At 47.7% G+C, this 18,248-nt stretch overlaps 1 protein-coding gene across 2 annotated transcripts in view; it reads left to right on the top strand.

Annotated features, from left to right (window-relative positions):
* Positions 1 to 1,091: 1,091 nt before the first annotated feature.
* Positions 1,092 to 18,248, top strand: part of nlgn2a (neuroligin 2a) — an 88,662-nt gene continuing 71,505 nt past the window's right edge. Inside the window, exons 1-2 of one of the 2 annotated variants that reach the window (XM_076987410.1) lie at positions 1,092 to 1,777; positions 13,772 to 13,825. In XM_076987410.1, coding sequence (XP_076843525.1) covers positions 1,672 to 1,777; positions 13,772 to 13,825 — 160 coding nt within the window. In that variant the 5' untranslated portion in view covers positions 1,092 to 1,671. The remainder of the gene's footprint in view (positions 1,778 to 13,771; positions 13,826 to 18,248) is intronic. The other variant, XM_076987411.1, reaches the window with a different exon arrangement.

An 18,248-nucleotide genomic window follows, 5' to 3' on the forward strand; every position in this document is an offset into this window, starting at 1 on the left:
TACTCTCACTGGGTTTGAATCTCTTCATTTTCTTTGGCATCCTGCTGTCCTTACTGTGCTGGGTGTGTGTTTGTGTGTGTGTGTGTGTGTGTGTGTGTGTGTGTGTGTGTGTGTGTGTGTGTGTGTGTAGTGTGTGTAATGGCAATGATAATCTGTTATTGCAATACTTGTAGCCAACAACTAACAGCTAACTCCACGGGAAATTAATATCGAAACTTTCAAGCATCAGTCATCTCTCAAATGATTAAAGTGTTTTTAATAACAAAAGAAGTTCTCCTCGTATGTGGAGCTCTTAATTAGACGCCACATTCCAGCCCTATTAGGTCCGCCGCAGATTCCCTGCATTCCGATCTGTACATTTGCTTTGCTAGTCATAAATAACTACACGTCTTTTTAGATGTTGCTTTCCTTGTTTTCCTTCTAAAGTGTCTGTACCCCCACATAATACAACAGTGTGTTATTATTACTATTATTATTATTATTATTTGTAATTCCCCCTGCAGATATATAACTAGTAGTAAGACGTTCAGACCTTTTCCGTGGTGTTTGCGAGACATTTTCTGAAGTCACATGTTTTGGAATCATTTCAGCTTCATTGTGTTTCTGCACAGCCCAGAAAATATCAGGTGGCATATCCTGTCAAAGGGCATTCATCTGTGCATTCAGCGTCTGTATGGGAATGCATAACCTTTAAGAAAGTAGGTCAGTGTTGATTAGGGAGTTACAGAATTTTTCAATTTCTACCCTGCAGAGGTGTTATTAGTTGCTGCTGTTCAATTGAAAGGTTTTTGGCTTAAACTCTGACCTTTGGCCTTTACTCTCTCTTGCTCCCGACAGGACTTTCAAGTGTCTGTGTGACCTCTGCCACTGACCCCATGAGTGCTGCCCAGGGAGATGGAACGTAACAGACTTTTCACCTTTGACCTTTGTCACATCATCACATTAACCTGGTGGCACTGAGAGAAAGACACCAGTGACTCCTCCTCCTCTTCCTCCTCCTCCTCCTCCTCCTCCTCCTCCCTAACCCTTTCATTCACCTAAACTCCCCCCACCCCATTTACCCCACCTCCTTCCCCAGCCTAATTCTCCTCAGCCTCAGGACACCACCCACTCCGCCCGACGAACACACTTACCCATTCATCCCAGACAATCACCCTCCAATTACCAGCTTCTTCCCAGGATAAACACTCCAGCCCCGCCCCCTACAGCCCCGCCCCCTACAGCCCCGCCCTCACCTTTGTTACAGCTCACAAGCAAAAAGATCAAAAGAGAAGGAAGGCAAGATCAAAAGAGAAGGAACGGCCATGCGGACCCCCGCGCTCGAGCCGCCGCCCCTCCGTCGACGCCCACAGGCCAGACACTCTTGCCCTCACCGCCACGCTCTGCCTGGCACTGTGGGTGGCACTGGGCTCATGCCAGCGCCTCGACCCCAGCGCCAAGCACCCCACCGTCACCACAAACTACGGCAAGCTGCGCGGTGTCAAGAAGGAGCTGAACAACGAGATCCTGGGCCCGGTGGAGCAGTACCTGGGCGTGCCCTACGCCACGCCGCCCATCGGCGACCGCCGCTTTCAGCCGCCGGAGGCGCCCGGCTCGTGGCCCGAGCTGCGCAACGCCACGCAGTTCGCGCCCGTCTGCCCGCAGAACCTGCACGGCGTGCTGCCCGAGATCATGCTTCCCGTGTGGTTCACCGACAGCTTGGACGTGGCAGCCACCTACATCCAGAACCAGAGCGAGGACTGCCTCTACCTCAACGTCTACGTGCCCACGGAGGACGGTGAGTGGCAGTACTAGGTCACGGGGAGCAGGGATGGGGGTCACGTCGTTTTGTTCCAGCTTCTGCTGATTTTTTTGCTATCGGAAGACTCGTCGCTCTGCGCTGCAGCAACGCCGCCCTCCTCCGCCTCTCTCCTCTCCTGGCCGGGGGAAGGAGGTGGTGATGTCACCCCTGGCCACCCAGCCTGCAGTGGGTGCAGTGTGGGTGGAGGTGGGTGCGTGCTCCAGGGCTCAGGCCCAGTCCCGGGGGTCGTATGATCCAAAGCGTGGGCCTCTGTCCCCCTCTCCACCTCCTTCATCTTGGTTTTGGAGTTTTGTGTGAGAGAGAGAGACCACAGCGGGCCACAGGGTCGATTTGTGAAGCTACATTTTGTTTTGTTTTGTTTTTTCTTGTAATTAATGCTCCCTGGTGATCAGCTCAGATTGCAGACTAAAGAAATGATCAATATCAATATTGGCATCTAATTGCAATCTGAGCATTTTCTCCCCACTTCTCTCCAGTCCTCCGTCCCCGATCTGATTACACACACCTCTTTTTTCCAGTCGTTTTTTCTTATATAAGATGTTTGCAATCAGACCTAATTGAACTGAAATTCAACTCCAACTTAATAAGAAGAGGATGTCCACAGCGTGCAGCAGTGAAACGCCCACACTCTCCTGCAGTCATGTCCACAGAGGATGCGGTATATCACACTTAAACATGCAAAGAGCAACGACACTTCATCTGTACTGACAACAGATTTGAGTGTGTTTGCATTTGTGTGTGTATATGTGTGTGTGTGTGTGTGTGTGTGTGTGTGTGTGTGTGTTTGTGCTTTCATAGGAAACACCCCTGGTGTGAAAATAGTTGCTTTATTCTCTTGCCTGTCAACACCACCAGTAGCCTGTCGCTTCTGTGAGCATTCACAGCCCAACACTCTCTCTCTCTCTCTCTCTTTCTTTCTTTCTCTCTCTCTCTCTCTCTCTCTCTCTCTCTCTCTCTCTCTCTCTCTCTCCCCTCTTTATCCTGTGTGCCATAGCAGTGACCTCTACAACATTTGCCAGGTCCCACACTCCCAAATCTACCGATTTCCATTCTTCCAAATCCCTAAATTCCCCATAATGCAGCTAGTCCATACTACAGTAGTGGCGGAGCCAAGCCTGCTTATTCCATAATGAGCCATTTTGTACAAAACTCATGGTTATGTGCCCCTAATTTTAACCATTTATGAGCTTATCATTCATATTTACCATGATATGCTTAATATATGCAAAACGATTATGCATAACCTGCGTGAGTGAGTGAGTGAGTGAGTGAGTGAGTGAGTGTGTGTGTGTGTGTGTGTGTGTGTGTGTGTGTGTGTGTGTGTGTGTGTGTGTGTGTGTGAGAGAGAGAGAGAGAGAGAGAGAGAGAGAGAGAGCTGAATGCTAGAACCCTAGAGCATCCAGAGCAGCACGTGGAGCATGGGTTGCTGTTGCTTGGTGTAAAGACCCCTGGGGGGGTTGGGTGGGGGGGTGGTTGGTTGGCAGAGGATCAGATTCCTCATCAGTCACTGTCGGCGGGGACGACGGGCTGGTGCCCCTCCCTCCCCTCCGCTGCCCCAGACAACGTGCCCTCCCATACATCTCCCTCCGTGTGATTGGGCAGGTGCCCAGCGCTGCAGTGCTCCTCTTCCCGCCGGTGATCCGTCATGCGAAGCCTCCCTGTCTCTCTGGCTCCACCCCCCAGCACAGGTCTGTCCGGCCCCGCCTCCAGCTCCGCCCCAGAGCGCCCGATACGCCCTCTTCCACCCGGTCATCACCTTGCATGTTCATGCACTCACACTGAGGCCTTGGTAGTTACACTGGGCAGCAAAATTGCAACATTTTTTGCTTTTCACACTAAAATATGTCAATATATTATAGTACTTTTTATGCTATAAAAGTATGGTTTCTTTTAAATGAAATTTTTCTATCAGGGCAATCAAAATTGTTATTATTTATTCATAAACAAGACTATATTTAAATATATATTTATTTAAATAATAATATTTTTTAAAGTTAATTATTAACCTCTTTCAAAAATATAATGTAATGTCTGCCAACAAAACACATACAGATGATTTCAGAGAAATTCTGGAAACATATTTTGAAGCAAAATCACCGTTGCCCCGTTGTAGTGATGAGTTGAGAAGATGATTTATGTGTGTGTACGCGTATATTTACATATGTAATATGAAATACCCAGCACCTACAGAAAAAACATTCAATATTATTGGCCAAAGAGCTCCTCGGGCAAGTGATGTATCCTACTGTAACTTTTCTGAATTCCTGAATTCCTATTGTAACTTTTCAGGAGAAGCCTGCAGGCACCAGAAAGTGAGTTTTCTTTCCATCAGGCAAGCAAGTAAAAGAATGATTTTGGATATGGTGTCTTTTTTCATCTTTCACTTATTTTGCAGTCATCCATTGCTCTCTCTCTCTCTCCCTCTCTCTCTTTTTCTCATTCTCTACCTCTCACTCACTCTCTATTCTCTATCTGTCTTCTGCTTGGCCCGTCTGTCTTTATTCTCTAAACTCCCTGTAGCCATGCCAGGTCTGCATAAGCTCCTTAAGAAGGGTTGGGCTTTAGGACCCTGGGGGAGCTGGGAGCTGTTTGGGAGTGGAAGTCTATCCTGGTTGTTTAGGCAGAGGTTTGATGGTTCGGGATCAGTCTTCAGTTTCCTTCGCACGTCAGTGCAAAGATCATAAGACGCTAAAGCCAGTGTCTCACTGCAGTCTCAGTTGACATTAATATAAGTGAATTGAATAACACTGTTGAGATCCCAGAAGCTGGACTCTGTCCACACTTAAGACCTCAGAGAAGGAACAAAACTCCCTGTTCGCTGCAGATTTCATCATGTGTGTGTGGAGCAGTGTGAGCGTGCCCACACCACTGCAGAAGGCTTCCTGCAGCACCCTCAGCTCTCACTGCGGGGGCTATAAATAGATAAACAAATGTGCAGATAAATAGTTCATGAGAATAAGTTAATAAATGCATAAATAACCGTTTGAAATACACTGCAGCACAGAGATGATATTATGCGTGGCCTCGGTGCAGGAACAGTCAAGATTCGCACTTCCGATGGGCTCTGTGCGTGTCACAGGCCAGCGGTGATGGGGTCCGTCTGTCGGGTGGAGATCGTGGAGGGTCTGGCTGGCCTCCTCCTGCAGCGAGGGGGAAGATGGCGGACGCAGTGGACAAGCACTGGCGGACAGAGATTGTAATTAACGCTGGGGTGCCGTAGGCCGAGTGGACCTGGACCGACTTGCACGGCACCGAGCGGTGACTGAGACGACACGGAGCGCCCAGACTGTAAAGGAGCAGTGGATAGTGAAGGTGGGGGCGCTAGCACGGAAATGCTGGGGGATTAGATGGGGTCTTCTAGGACCCAGGGGAGCTGGAGCTGAGGTCAGGTCTTTGGGTGACCTTCTAGGGGGCGTGTCCAAAGGAGCGTCCACAGAGGCTGTGTTTGCTAATGGCAGGTGTGTGAGCTGGACAGAACAAAGGACACACCTGAGGATGAATGGGTGTATAGAGGGAAATAGAGAAAAAGAAAGGGAGATGGGAAATGGTGGAGAGAGAGAGAGAGAGAGAGAGAGAGAGAGAGAGCAGTTAGGATAGATGAAGCTAAGATTAGAGGTGGGGGGATTCAGAGGCAAGGTCGCCTTGGCAACCCTGCAGCTCCTCTAGCTCATCGCTGTCAGACTTCGCATCAGAACTGTGTGTGTGTGTGTGTGTGTGTGTGTGTGTGTGTGTGTGTGTGTGTGTGTGTGTGTGTGTTTGTGTGTGTGTGTGTGTGTGTGTGTGTGTGTTCATCTATTTGCCTCTCTGCTAGACTCTCAATGAGGGAATTTGCAAGAGGCACAAGCTGCGATCTGCGAACTATTTATAGCCCCAGAAGTGAGAAAGAGCAGGAAGAAAAAGTTTGAGCACATGCACGTGTGTGTGTGTGTGTGTGTGTGTGTGTGTGTGTGTGTGTGTGTGTGTGCTTGTTTTTGTGTATGCGCGTGAATGAGTGTGTGAGTTATTCCGTCATCATGCAGATGTTACATTCTCTGGGGTCGGTGGGATGTGTCTTCTTTTTGTCCCTGTTGCTCTCTCTTACCCCTGCTCCCCTAAATATCTCTCACTACCCCATCTGTCTCTCCCCATCTCTCACTCCCCCATCTGTCTCTACCCATCTCTCACTCCCCCATTTCTCACTCTCTCCCCCACCCCTCTCTCACCCCTCTCACTCTCTCTCCCATCTCTCACTTCTCCACTACCATCTCTCACTCTCCCCATCTCTCACTTCCCCACCACCACCATCCCTCACTCTCTCTTTCCTCCACCTCATATCTCTGCTTTCATTGTGGATCACCAGCGCGTTGGGGAGGGTATAAGTGGGGGGCGGGGTCAGCTCCTGTGTGAACTCACCACTGCCTCTCCTGGGCCCTGGTGGTGTTGCACGTCCTCACCTGTGGTGGCATGAAGAGGACTCAGATGTGGGAATGAATGGATCTCAGTAATAGAATCAGCTCTCTGACATATCGTAGATGATGCATGGTAGAACATTCTGGAATGGCTGGTAGCTGTAAGGTGGATATTGAACAGAGGCAAAGCCTGCACTGTAGAGAACTTATTCCTGTTATAATATTGTAGTGGTTTTCCAACCTCTCCTTTTTTCTTTCACTATTTCCATGTCCATCTCTATTTCTCTCTCTCTCTCTCTCTCTCTCTCTCTCTCTCTCTCTCTCTCTCTCTCTCTCTCTCTCTCTCTCTCTCTTCAGCGCCTTCTGTAGCTGAGGTGGCAAATGGCTCTGAATGCAAATAAGACTCTCCCAACCCTTCTCTACGTTCTTCCTCCCTCCTTCCCTCCCTCCCTCGCACACACACACACACACACACACACACACACACACACACACACACACACACACACACACACACACACACACACACACACACACACATATACACACACACACACACACACACATATACACACACACACACACACACACACATATACACACACACACACACACACACACACACACACACACACACACACACACACACACACACACACAGAGAGAGCTTGCATGTCTCCCTGTGGTTTGGAAAGGGCTTGCTGAGGGAGAAGGGACCATGAGAACAGATCAGAGAAGGAAGGATGGAAGGAAGGATGGAAGGATGGAAGGAAGGATGGAAGGATGGAAGGATGGATGGGAATGGGTCCTGCTATCAGGTCCTGCTGTCTTTACCTCCTCCATGGAACATCAGGGCTTGTGGTTTTTGCAGACGATCCAGTAGAAGACCTTGAGCTCTCAGACTGGGAGAAAGTGGCATGCTTTGTCTCAGTCTTTGAGAGATTAGTGGCCCTGTTTTGAATGTTTTAACAAGATTAGCTCTATGTAAGCAAGATGCGTAGGAGAGATTGTCCCTCAAAATGAGCTAGATTATTCTAAACCAACACGATTAGCCTGCATCTGTCATAAACACACACACACACACACACACACACACACACACACACACACACTGATACACATATATACAGTCTAGGAAGAGAGGCAAACCAGCCAATGACTTTTCAGGGTGCTTGACTATTTTATGGGTTTATGGAGCATTTATTACACAACCTTGTGGACAGTACAGCAGTTACAGTTACAGGTAGTTATGGTTATAACAGCTATAGTCACACTTCATAGTGCTGCCTCCTCAGATACCTGCTATGACCTGCTATACCTGCTTACGGCCGTCGTAAGCGTCGATGACGTAGACAGACACAGGTCTGGGTATCATACAGATCATGTGACACCCCAGTAATTGCCAGCGCTGGTGTTGCTGGGAAATTGCTTTAACCTTCACGCCTTCTCCATCGGCAGCCCTCTGTAAATGTCATTCTCTCTGGCTTCTCTCCCTCTCCTCTCTGTTTAAACACTCCTCTTTTCACACACACTCGCTCTATCTCTCCGAAACATTCCCCCTGTCGCATGGACACACACACACACACACAAACACATGCACAAACACACACGCACATATACACACACACACAAAGCACATTATATTCCAATCACCTTGTGGCCATGTACTCTTTCTCTCTCTCTCTCTCTCTCTCTCTCTCTCTCTCTCTCTCTCTCTCTCTCTCTCCTTCCCTGTTTTGCTCTATCCCTCTATCTCTACCACACAGTTCCCTTCTTTCTCTCTATTCAAAGCCCACGTATCGTTTCAGCTCTGTCTAGGTTTGCTCTCTCTCCTCACTTGCCATCTCCCACAGCTGCAGTTCGGGCGCTCAGCCTGACCGAACCGATATCACTTTGTCTCTTTCATTTCCATATAAATGTGCTTGTATGAACAGCAGGCAGCTGATCCTGAGATGCTTGGCCAACACGAGACATGTCCTAACCCTGCTCCCGACATATGCCAGCCCTCGAAATATAGCAGACCATTATTAAACATCTCACACCAGTGATGTTACGCCAGCATATTCTCCCACTGACCTCCACGCTGGCTGGGATGCACTAATTCAGCCCAATAGCCCTGACCTTCAGACCGCATTAATCCTTTCCAGCATGCCTCCCGTTTGTGCTTACCATGACTGTCCTTATCTGGGATCTAGATGGCGTAGAGAAGACCAGCTTAAGGTGTGGCCCATCTGTTCACTCCAGACCCACATTAGCAAATCTGCCCAGCAGATTCTGAACCAAATATGTCTTCTCTTATCTCAGTATAAAACTTTTTGTGTGTGTGTGTGTGTGTGTGTATGTGGCCTCAAGGTGCAGTCTGTGTGCCAGCCTTGATTTCTGGGTGATTGCATCGCTTTGATAGACTGCACTAATACTGAAGTGGCATGAGTCCTCCCCTATGGACACGGTGAGGAGATTTCAGAGCCAAAACTGTTATTGCGCAACACGTCCTAAAGCCATGTGAGTGTCCGGGCCATCACACGCTGCTCTGGAGTAGTTGGGACCAACTCGGATCTGCGGCGGAGATGCCTGCTCAGCTTCCAGGCAGACGCGTGGAGCTCCAGGCTGCTGGAGGCAGGAGCAGCTGGGCCATTTCCGTGCTCCACCAGGTTTGGCAGGAAGGAGGAGATTGCCATCGTTTACCTGTTAGACCCATGTGGTCCTCTGATTACAAGGCCTGACGCTCAAATCAGAGAAAGAATGTGCAGTTACGATTGACATCCGCTGATAAGGCTCTCACGCACACACACACACACGCACACATACACGCATACACACACGCACACACACAACCTTAAACAGGCATATACAGATGTCTGCATGCATGTTAAACACAGACTTATGCGTGTAACTGATCTAAGCACACTCTGAATGATATGCTGCATAGACACAGAACACCTTTACCTAGCCACATACACGCCTCAACACACATTAACCTAGCCACATTCACACATCAACACACATTAACCTAGCCACATACACACCTCAACACACATTAACCTAGCCACATACACACCTCAACACACATTAACCTAGCTACATACACGCCTCAACACACATTAACCTAGCCACATACACGCCTCAACACACATTAACCTAGCCACATACACACCTCAACACACATTAACCTAGCCACATACACACCTCAACACACATTAACCTAGCCACATACACGCCTCAACACACATTAACCTAGCCACATACACGCCTCAACACACATTAACCTAGCCACATACACACCTCAACACCCTAGCCACATACACACCTCAACACACATTAACCTAGCCACATAGACATATATGCATGACTGCAGCTTCATTTTTAATGTTGATGGCTGACACAAAGGGTTACTGCGTGGTCAGCCGTGATTGGTGCAGTGTGAGATCAATACAGGAAGTGGCACTGAAGTAGTATTACATAAGCACACAGAAAGAAATTGAAGGAGAGAGAGAGAGAGAGCTTTCTAAAGGGATTTAAGGGATAAACATGGTGTGTGTTTATGTAGATCAAGGAAAGCAATATTAAAGAGATATTACATTTTTAATTATATCTTTGAAAAGAAGAGATGAATGTGAGTTGAGAAACAAAGCGTGAGTCAGAGAGAGAGATCGTTGTAGCTGAGGCTACAGGTTCATGCTGTGCAGCATATTATTTTTTCATGGGCATCAGTGTGGAGCAGCGGTTTACAGCCACATGCACCTTCACCTAAACGCTTAGCACTGCAGACCTGGCCCACAGCAAAGATAACGTAATAACTACCAGTACAGCTAACGTAATAACTACCAGAACAGCTAACGTAATAATTACCAGTACAGCTAATGTAATAACTACCAGAACAGCTAATGTAATAATTACCAGTACAGCTAACGCAATAATAACCAGTAGCCTACAGCTAACATAATAACTACCAGTACAGCTAACGTCATAACTACCAGTACATCTAACATAATAACTACTAGTATAGCTAATGTAATAACTACCAGTACAGCTAATGTAATAACTACCTGTAGGCTACAGCTAATGCACACAGTCTCCTGCAAAACTTTGCAGCTGATGCATTCCTACCTGAATAAATGCAAACCTGTAAAGAACAAATAATGAGATTGACGGCAGCGTTCGCATGAAGCAATGCCGCTAGAGTTTGATTGACTTATTAAAATGATGCATTGAATTCCCTCATTCATTGTTTGATCAGAAACTTGGGATTATTTTCATAGACTGAGCATGCAAGTGCACTTAGCAGGGTTCCTGAAGACCTGTGTCTGCCTCAGCCAACGCACTGCTGACAGCCCTCCAGAGACCCAGACGCTGAAAACGGGGGTCTCTGTCAAGCTGTGGCCATCACAAGATAAAGAGGATTCTGTAGGAACCCAGTACAATAAAACAAGAAAAGCATCTGAATTTTAGTCACACTGAAATGCATGTGTGCTTGCTTGTGTGAATCTACGCTGTCCTACACTGTGTCTTGTCTCAGTAAACGGGTGTGAGAAATGGACCGAAAGCTGACCTCAGGACGAGACAGAAGGTTAGCCACAGCGCTCTGCTTGAAGGGACACGGCTCTTTACGCGTGGCGCGTGTAAACTTCAAGGCCATGACATCAGTGTGCTCCTTTAGCCCCACGCACAAGGACACCTCTCGCTCTCTGCAGTGTCTGGGAAGGTCTTGGCAAAGTTTGAAAGCACCCACGCCTCAGCCTTGCTGCACACCACTGAGAGAGAAGTGGGGGGAGAGAGAGGGAGAGAGAGAGGCATCAGTAGAGGTGGAGTGGGCAGGGAGTTGATGAGAGGAGAAGTGATAAAAGACAAGAAGGAGTCACAGGAAGGCAAAAGAGGAGAAACGAGTGAAAGTCAGTAGAGTAGGAGTGGACCTTGCTGAAGTGATTCAGCGTTGGTGTGCTGCTCATTAAACAGACTGAAGCATGCAGACCTAAGCACAAGGGTTTGAATGGATGTTCTCAGGTAAGTGGACTGGCCTGAGGCGTGTAAGCCATTTAAATCCACTGCATAGAAATGGAGAGAAATGGAGGAAAATGGAGAATGGGAGAAAAATGGGTGCTGCTCAGTTCACCTTAATAAACTAAAACTTCTCTTAGTGCCAGATGGGGTTTTTTTTTACCTTCTTCTCTGTCATTCTTTTTCAAGTTTTTTTTGACCGTGGTTGTCGGTCAAGATTACCATTCAGAGTTCAATTAGATCTCAATCTCTCAGAACCGGTGAGAGGAGGGAGATTTGATGTCTGTCTCCCTCTGTCCTCCATTGTTTCTCTCTCCTTGTATTCTTCCCTCCCCCCTGATATCTCTCACACACACACACACACACACACACACACACACACACACACACACACACACACACACACACACACACACACACACACACACACACACACACACACACACACACACATATATATGCCCACACACTTGCATACATGGAGTAGGACAGTCAAATATTAGAGGGCATTGGTGTGTTTTTGGAGATTTACAGCACACACAGTTTTTCAGCATTTGTCTGTCTTCTTCACATCGTCCAAACAGTGGATGCTCTGTAACGCAAAGAGAGTAACGCAAAGACATTCGATCCAGAACAGGATGCAGTATTTTGGACCTCAGTGTTCTACTGGGCCACGTGGTGTTACAGAGGTTAATCGCCTAACCTGACGTGTTTTCATGTAAAGGCTGCTTTCTTTCTCCATGTCTGGCTTGCTCTGCTGAATACAGGTTCATTTCAGGGACTATGTGAGAAATTTTCAACCATGTAGCTTCATGACATCAGCAGCAGAATCTTTTACATCTGCTTCTGCAAAAACAAAAAGAAAGACAACATCCTCCCCTACTCATATAACCCCGGCATCCTATTCAGTGTGTGTGTGTGTGTGTGTGTGCAATGTGTGTGTATGCGATGTATGTGTGTGTGTGTGCAGTGTGTTTCTCTATAGGACCCCTATGCTCCTTGACTCCCCACATACTTTTTTGAGTGTGGGGGGGCACCTCACCAGAGCTAGGGGATCCCGCAGACCGTGGGATTGAATGGGGGGGCGAGTCTTGGTTTTCCAGCCAATGAGGTTCATTCCTTATTCCCTTACGCCATTGATTTTTCCTTCAACCTCAGAAGCCCAACAAGCTTCTAGAACCAACAATACTAAAGACAATGTAAAAGGGGCAATACCAAAGTACAGCACCAGTCCCACCTACACACCTCACACTGCCCAGAGAATACCTACCTCACACTGCCCAGAGAATACCCACACACCTCACACTGCCCAGAGAATACCCACACACCTCACACTGCCCAGAGAATATCCACCTCACACAGCCCAGAGAATACCCACACACCTCACACTGCCCAGAGAATATCCACCTCACACAGCCCAGAGAATACCCACACACCTCACACTGCCCAGAGAATACCCACACACCTCACACTGCCCAGAGAATACCCACCTCACACAGTCCAGAGAATACACACACACCTCACACTGCCCAGAGAATACCCACACACCTCACACTGCCCAGAGAATACCCACACACACCTCACACAGTCCAGAGAATAGACACACACCTCACACTGCCCAGAGTATACCTACCTCACACAGTCCAGAGAATACCCACACACCTCACACAGCCCAGAGTATACCTACCTCACACAGTCCAGAGAATACACACACACCTCACACTGCCCAGAGTATACCTACCTCACACAGTCCAGAGAATACCCACACACCTCACACAGCCCAGAGAATACCCACACACCTCACACAGCCCAGAGAATACCCACCTCACACAGTCCAGAGAATACACACACACCTCACACTGCCCAGAGAATACCCACCTCACACAGCCCAGAGAATACCCACCTCACACAGCCCAGAGAATACACACACACCTCACACTGCCCAGAGAATACACACACACCTCACACAGCCCAGAGAATACCCACACACACCTCACACAGCCCAGAGAATACCCACACACACCTCACACAGCCCAGAGAATACACACATACCTCACACTGCCCAGAGAATACACACACACCTCACACTGCCCAGAGAATATACACACACCTCACACTGCCCAGAGAATACACACACACCTCACACTGCCCAGAGAATACACACACACCTCACACTGCCCAGAGAATACCCACCTCACACAGTCCAGAGAATACACACCTCACACTGCCCAGAGAATATCCACCTCACACAGCCCAGAGAATACCCACACACCTCACATTGCCCAGAGAATACCCACACACCTCACACTGCCCAGAGAATACACCCACACAACCCACACGTCTCATCTTGCCGGTTTGTGTCTTTCTTGCACTGATTATGTTTATGATGCCTTTTTAATTTTCTTTTGCTTTTTGCTCTTTTGAAAATGAGATCAATGACACTCTTGCTGGTTTGTCTTTTTTGCTCTTTCTTCTTTTCTTTTTTGATTTTTTTCTCTTAGTTTTGACGTGTTTTTTTTCGTACCACAGTAATCTTTTTTGAATTTTCTCTTTTCTCTTTCCCCCTCCTTTTTGTCTTAACCCTTAGGTCCGCTCACAAAAAAACACGATGAATCTACAATGAACCGGCCGCGAGATGAAGGTATTTTTGTTGCATGTTTTTCCTTTTTTCTTGTATTTTTTAAGTCTTTTTTGGGGGAATAAAAAACAATTCCAGAACCTTCTTTATGATTCATGTGTAATAGTATTTGTTACCCATATGTGCAAATATCATATTATATGTGTGTATGTGTGTCTGTGTGAAATACCTTGAAAATACCATTTTTTGGATGTCTATGAAGAACAATGGTAAAAAAAAAAAACGTCTCACCATCACTCAAGAGGAACTGTAGCTTTCTAAAATCTCACCAAACGAGTGTGTAGCCACAGAGGAAATCCGGCTGGATCACCATTAATGGAGTAGATGACAGAGGCTTTGGACCGTAATGCTCAAACAAAGCTGTTGAAGCCACAGTTTTGCAGCTTCTCTGCAAAGTTCCTGCTGCTGGGTGTTGAGCAGCGTTGTTCGAGGCAGAGGTTCGTACGGTGGAAATATCGCCCTGACTGTAATGAGGATGAAGAGGGCGTCTTCATCTCGGCAGGCCAGGTTGTGTGTGGGAGTCTCGGGAGCATTGTTATCTGCACTAACCACGAATCCCGCCAAAGACGTCCACCGATACAGCGAGGAGCTGGAGAACCGCGGGGCTGTACAGGCGCGTAGACACTGGCAAACACACGCGAGGACCCGTCAGCATTCCTGCAGGTGTATCGCGTCCTCTTGGGAGCGCTGATGAGTCATGCCCTGGGGTGTGCGCCTGTGCGCACGGGGGGTTGCTGTGTTCCTCGCCGTGTTGCTGGCCTTTCTGCCCAGACGCAGGCTCCTGTGGTCCACGGGTGAAGTTCTTGTGCCAACAGAGGGATGATGTTTCTCTCTGTCATGTTGGGTCTTGCTGTTCTGTTTTTTGATTGGGAGGAGTTCTTTGCCGTGTGTGTGTTAAGCTCTTCTTTTACCCGGGAAATGTCACTGCAGGTTAGGCTTAGAGTATTTGTGTGTGTGTGTGTGTGTGTGTGTGTGTGTGTGTGGGGTTGTGTAAACATGTATGTGTGGGTTGTGTGTGTGTGTGTGTGTGTGTGTGTGTGTGTGGGGTTGTGTAAACTTGTATGTGTGGGTTGTGTGTGTGTGTGTGTGTGTGTGTGTGTGTGTGTGTGTGTGTGTGTGTGTGTGTGTGTGTGTGTGTGTGTGTGTGGTTGATATGTGTATGCATATGTGTGTGTGCATGTGTGTGCATTTGTCAATATTTGTCAATATCAGGTATTGAAGAGGGTGATGTTCCTGAACACGTAGGCATTAAGATGGAATGCTGTTAAAGAGATTGAGTTCTGAAGGAGAGTACTGTGACGTCTGAGGCGTGTTGGTGTGTGTGTCTGTGTGAGGGTTGTGAGTGTGGTGTGTAGGAGCGTGAGTGTTTGTTTGTGTTAGTCTGTGAAAGTGTGTCCACCTGCGCCCAGCTGATTATGCAGCGAAAACTCATCATCTTACATTGCCAATGTGCAAGCACACAAACACACACACACACACACACACACACACACACACACACACACACACACACACGCACATGCACACACACAAACATACTCATACCTGTTTATACATGTCACAGACACTCCTCACTCCTGGTTCTATCTCTCTTTCACACACACACATTCACTCTCACACAAACTTTATCTCGCTCATTCTCACTCATATCCACTCTCACACTCTCCAGCTTCTCTCTCTCTCTCTCTCTCTCTCTCTCTCTCAAACACACACACACACACACATACACACACACACACACACACGCCTGATCATGACATAAATGCAGTCATCTTGAGCTTTGATGCGCAACAAACTCACCATGTCCATGTCACCATATCCAGCAGCTCATCATTGCAGCTTCCAGCCACCACACAGAGACTCCTCCCACATCTCTATGCCATCCACAATGCAGAGGCTCCTCCCACATCTTTATGCCAGCCACCGTGCAGAGGCTCCTCCCACATCTCTATGCCAGCCACCACGCAGAAGCTCCTCCCACATCTCTATGCCAGCCACAATGCAGAGGCTCCTCCCACATCTCTATGCCAGCCATGTCTCTGATCCAACTCCTCCCACATATGTATCACACTTGCCACATAGAGGCTCCTCCCATATCTGTATCACACCTGCCACATAGAGGCTCCTCCCACCTCTGTATCACATCTACCATATAAAGGCTCCTCCCACCTCTGTATCAAACCTTCCACATAGAGGCTCCTCCCACACCTACCACATAGAGGCTCCTCCCACCTCTGTATTACACCTGCCACATAGAGGCTCCTCCCACGCCTGCCACATAGAGGCTCCTCCCACTCCTGCCACATAGAGGCTCCTCCCACTCCTGCCACATAGAGTTCACATAGTGGTACTGCTGGAGTGCTTCACAGGACTTTCAGCCCCACTTATGTAGTTTAGCTTGAGATTTCTTATGAATAAACTTTTCTCCACAATCCTAAATATTTGCAATTTAAAATTACCGTAAATACAGAATTTAAATGATGAACTGTTTAGTATGAAATGAGGTCAGCGTTGTTTGTGTGGACTATGTGGGTGGACTGGATGAACAGCACCTACAGCAGAAAAGTATGAAGGATCTACATGAGAGGACTAACTATACATGGGAAGACTGAAAAGCACATGGTTTGTGATACAGCAAACACCTGTAGGGACTGGTGCACTGTGCCAGGAGGATCACAGAAACATTCTCAACAGCAGCGCAGATGTACAGAGTAGCTGCAGCTAATGTGGAGTTCTGCCCTGAGTAGATGTTCTTCGTGCGGGTTGATACGTTGCCTTTAACTATCCAGGCCTTTTGTAGATCAGACGCAGCCTATCAAGTGAGTGCCACGTCTGATCATCTCCCACTCAAGGGCACATCTGCATGTCCCCCAGCCCGTTAGTGTGAAGGATACATGTTGGTTCTGACGTAGAGTGTGCAGCAGAAAGCTGTCTGGCTCTGTTGGGCCATGACTGTTCATTCTGCACGGTGCCAAAATATGTTTTTGGTTAGACCATTAAGTGTTTAGGTGAAGTCTCATAGAACATGCGTGTGTGAGTGTAAACACCCACAGTACTGTGTGTTGGTGTGTGTAGGTTGGTGTATGTGTGTTGTGTGTAGGTTGGCGTGTGCGGGATGGTTTGTGTTTCTGTGGGTTGGTGTGTGTGTGTCTGTGTGTGTGTGAATGTGTGTGGGTTGGTGTGTTGGTCTGTGTGTGTTTGGGTTGATGTGTGTGTATGTTGGTGTGTGTATTGGTGGGTGTGCATGTGTTGGTGTGTGTGTGTGTGTGTGTGTGTGTGTGTGTGTGTGTGTGTGTGTGTGTGTGTGTGTGTGTGTGTGTGTGTGTGTGTGTATTGGTGCATGTGAGTGTGGGGGGCTTTTTTCAGTTTCATTGTGGGAGGGGTTATGTGTCTAGGTGGTTGTATGTGCCTTTGTATGTTTGTGTGTGGGTGGATGTTTGTGTGTGCATGTGTGTTTTGTTTTGTGTGTAGGCGTACTGTCTGTGTATGTGTGTGTGTTTTTGTTTGTTTGTGGGTGGGTGTGTGTATGTGTGTTTTTGTTTGTGTGTGGGCGGTTTGTGTATGCATGTGTGTTTTTGTTTGTGTGTGTGTGTATGTGTGTTTTTGTTTGTGTGTGGGTGGGTGGGTGTGTTTTTGTTTGTGTGTGGGCGGTTTGTGTGTGTGCGTGTTTTTGTTTGTGTGTGGGTGGGTGTGTGTATGCATGTGTGTTTTTGTTTGTGTGTGGGCGGTTTGTGTATGCATGTGTGTTTTTGTTTGTGTGTGTGTGTATGTGTGTTTTTGTTTGTGTGTGGGTGGGTGTGTGTGTTTTTGTTTGTATGTGGGTGTGTGTGTGTGTGTGTGTGTGTGTGTGTGCATGTGTGTTTTTTTGTGTGTGGGCAGTTTGTATATGTGTGTGTATTTGTTTGTGGGTGGGTATGTGTGTGTGTGTTTTTGTTTGTGTGTGGGTGTGTGCATGTGTGTTTTTGTTTGTGTGTGGGCGGTTTGTGTGTGCGTGTTTTTGTGTGTGTGGGCAGGTGTGAGTGTTTTTGTTTGTGTGTGGGCGGGTGTGTGTGTGTGTGTGTGTTTGTGTGTGGGAGGTTTGTGTGTGTGTGTATTTTTGTTTGTGTGTGGATGGTTTGTGTGTGCGTATTTTTGTTTGTGGCTCGGTGTGTGTGTTTTTGTTTGTATGTGGGCGGTGAGTGTGGGGGGCTTTTTTCAGTTTCATTGTGGGAGGGGGTATATGTCTGGGTGCCTTTGTATGTTTGTGTGTGGGCGGATGTTTGTGTGTGCATGTGTGTTTTGGTTTGTGTGTGGGCGTACTGTCTGTGTGTGTGTGTGTGTGTGTGTGTGTGTGTGTTTTTGTTTGTTTGTGGGTGGGTGTGTGTGTGTGTTTTGTTTGTGTGTGGGCGGTTTGCTTGTGTGTGTGTGTGTGTGTGTGTGTGTGTGT

This window comes from Brachyhypopomus gauderio, unplaced genomic scaffold (assembly GCF_052324685.1).
Source record: "Brachyhypopomus gauderio isolate BG-103 unplaced genomic scaffold, BGAUD_0.2 sc52, whole genome shotgun sequence".
NCBI lineage: Eukaryota > Metazoa > Chordata > Actinopteri > Gymnotiformes > Hypopomidae > Brachyhypopomus > Brachyhypopomus gauderio.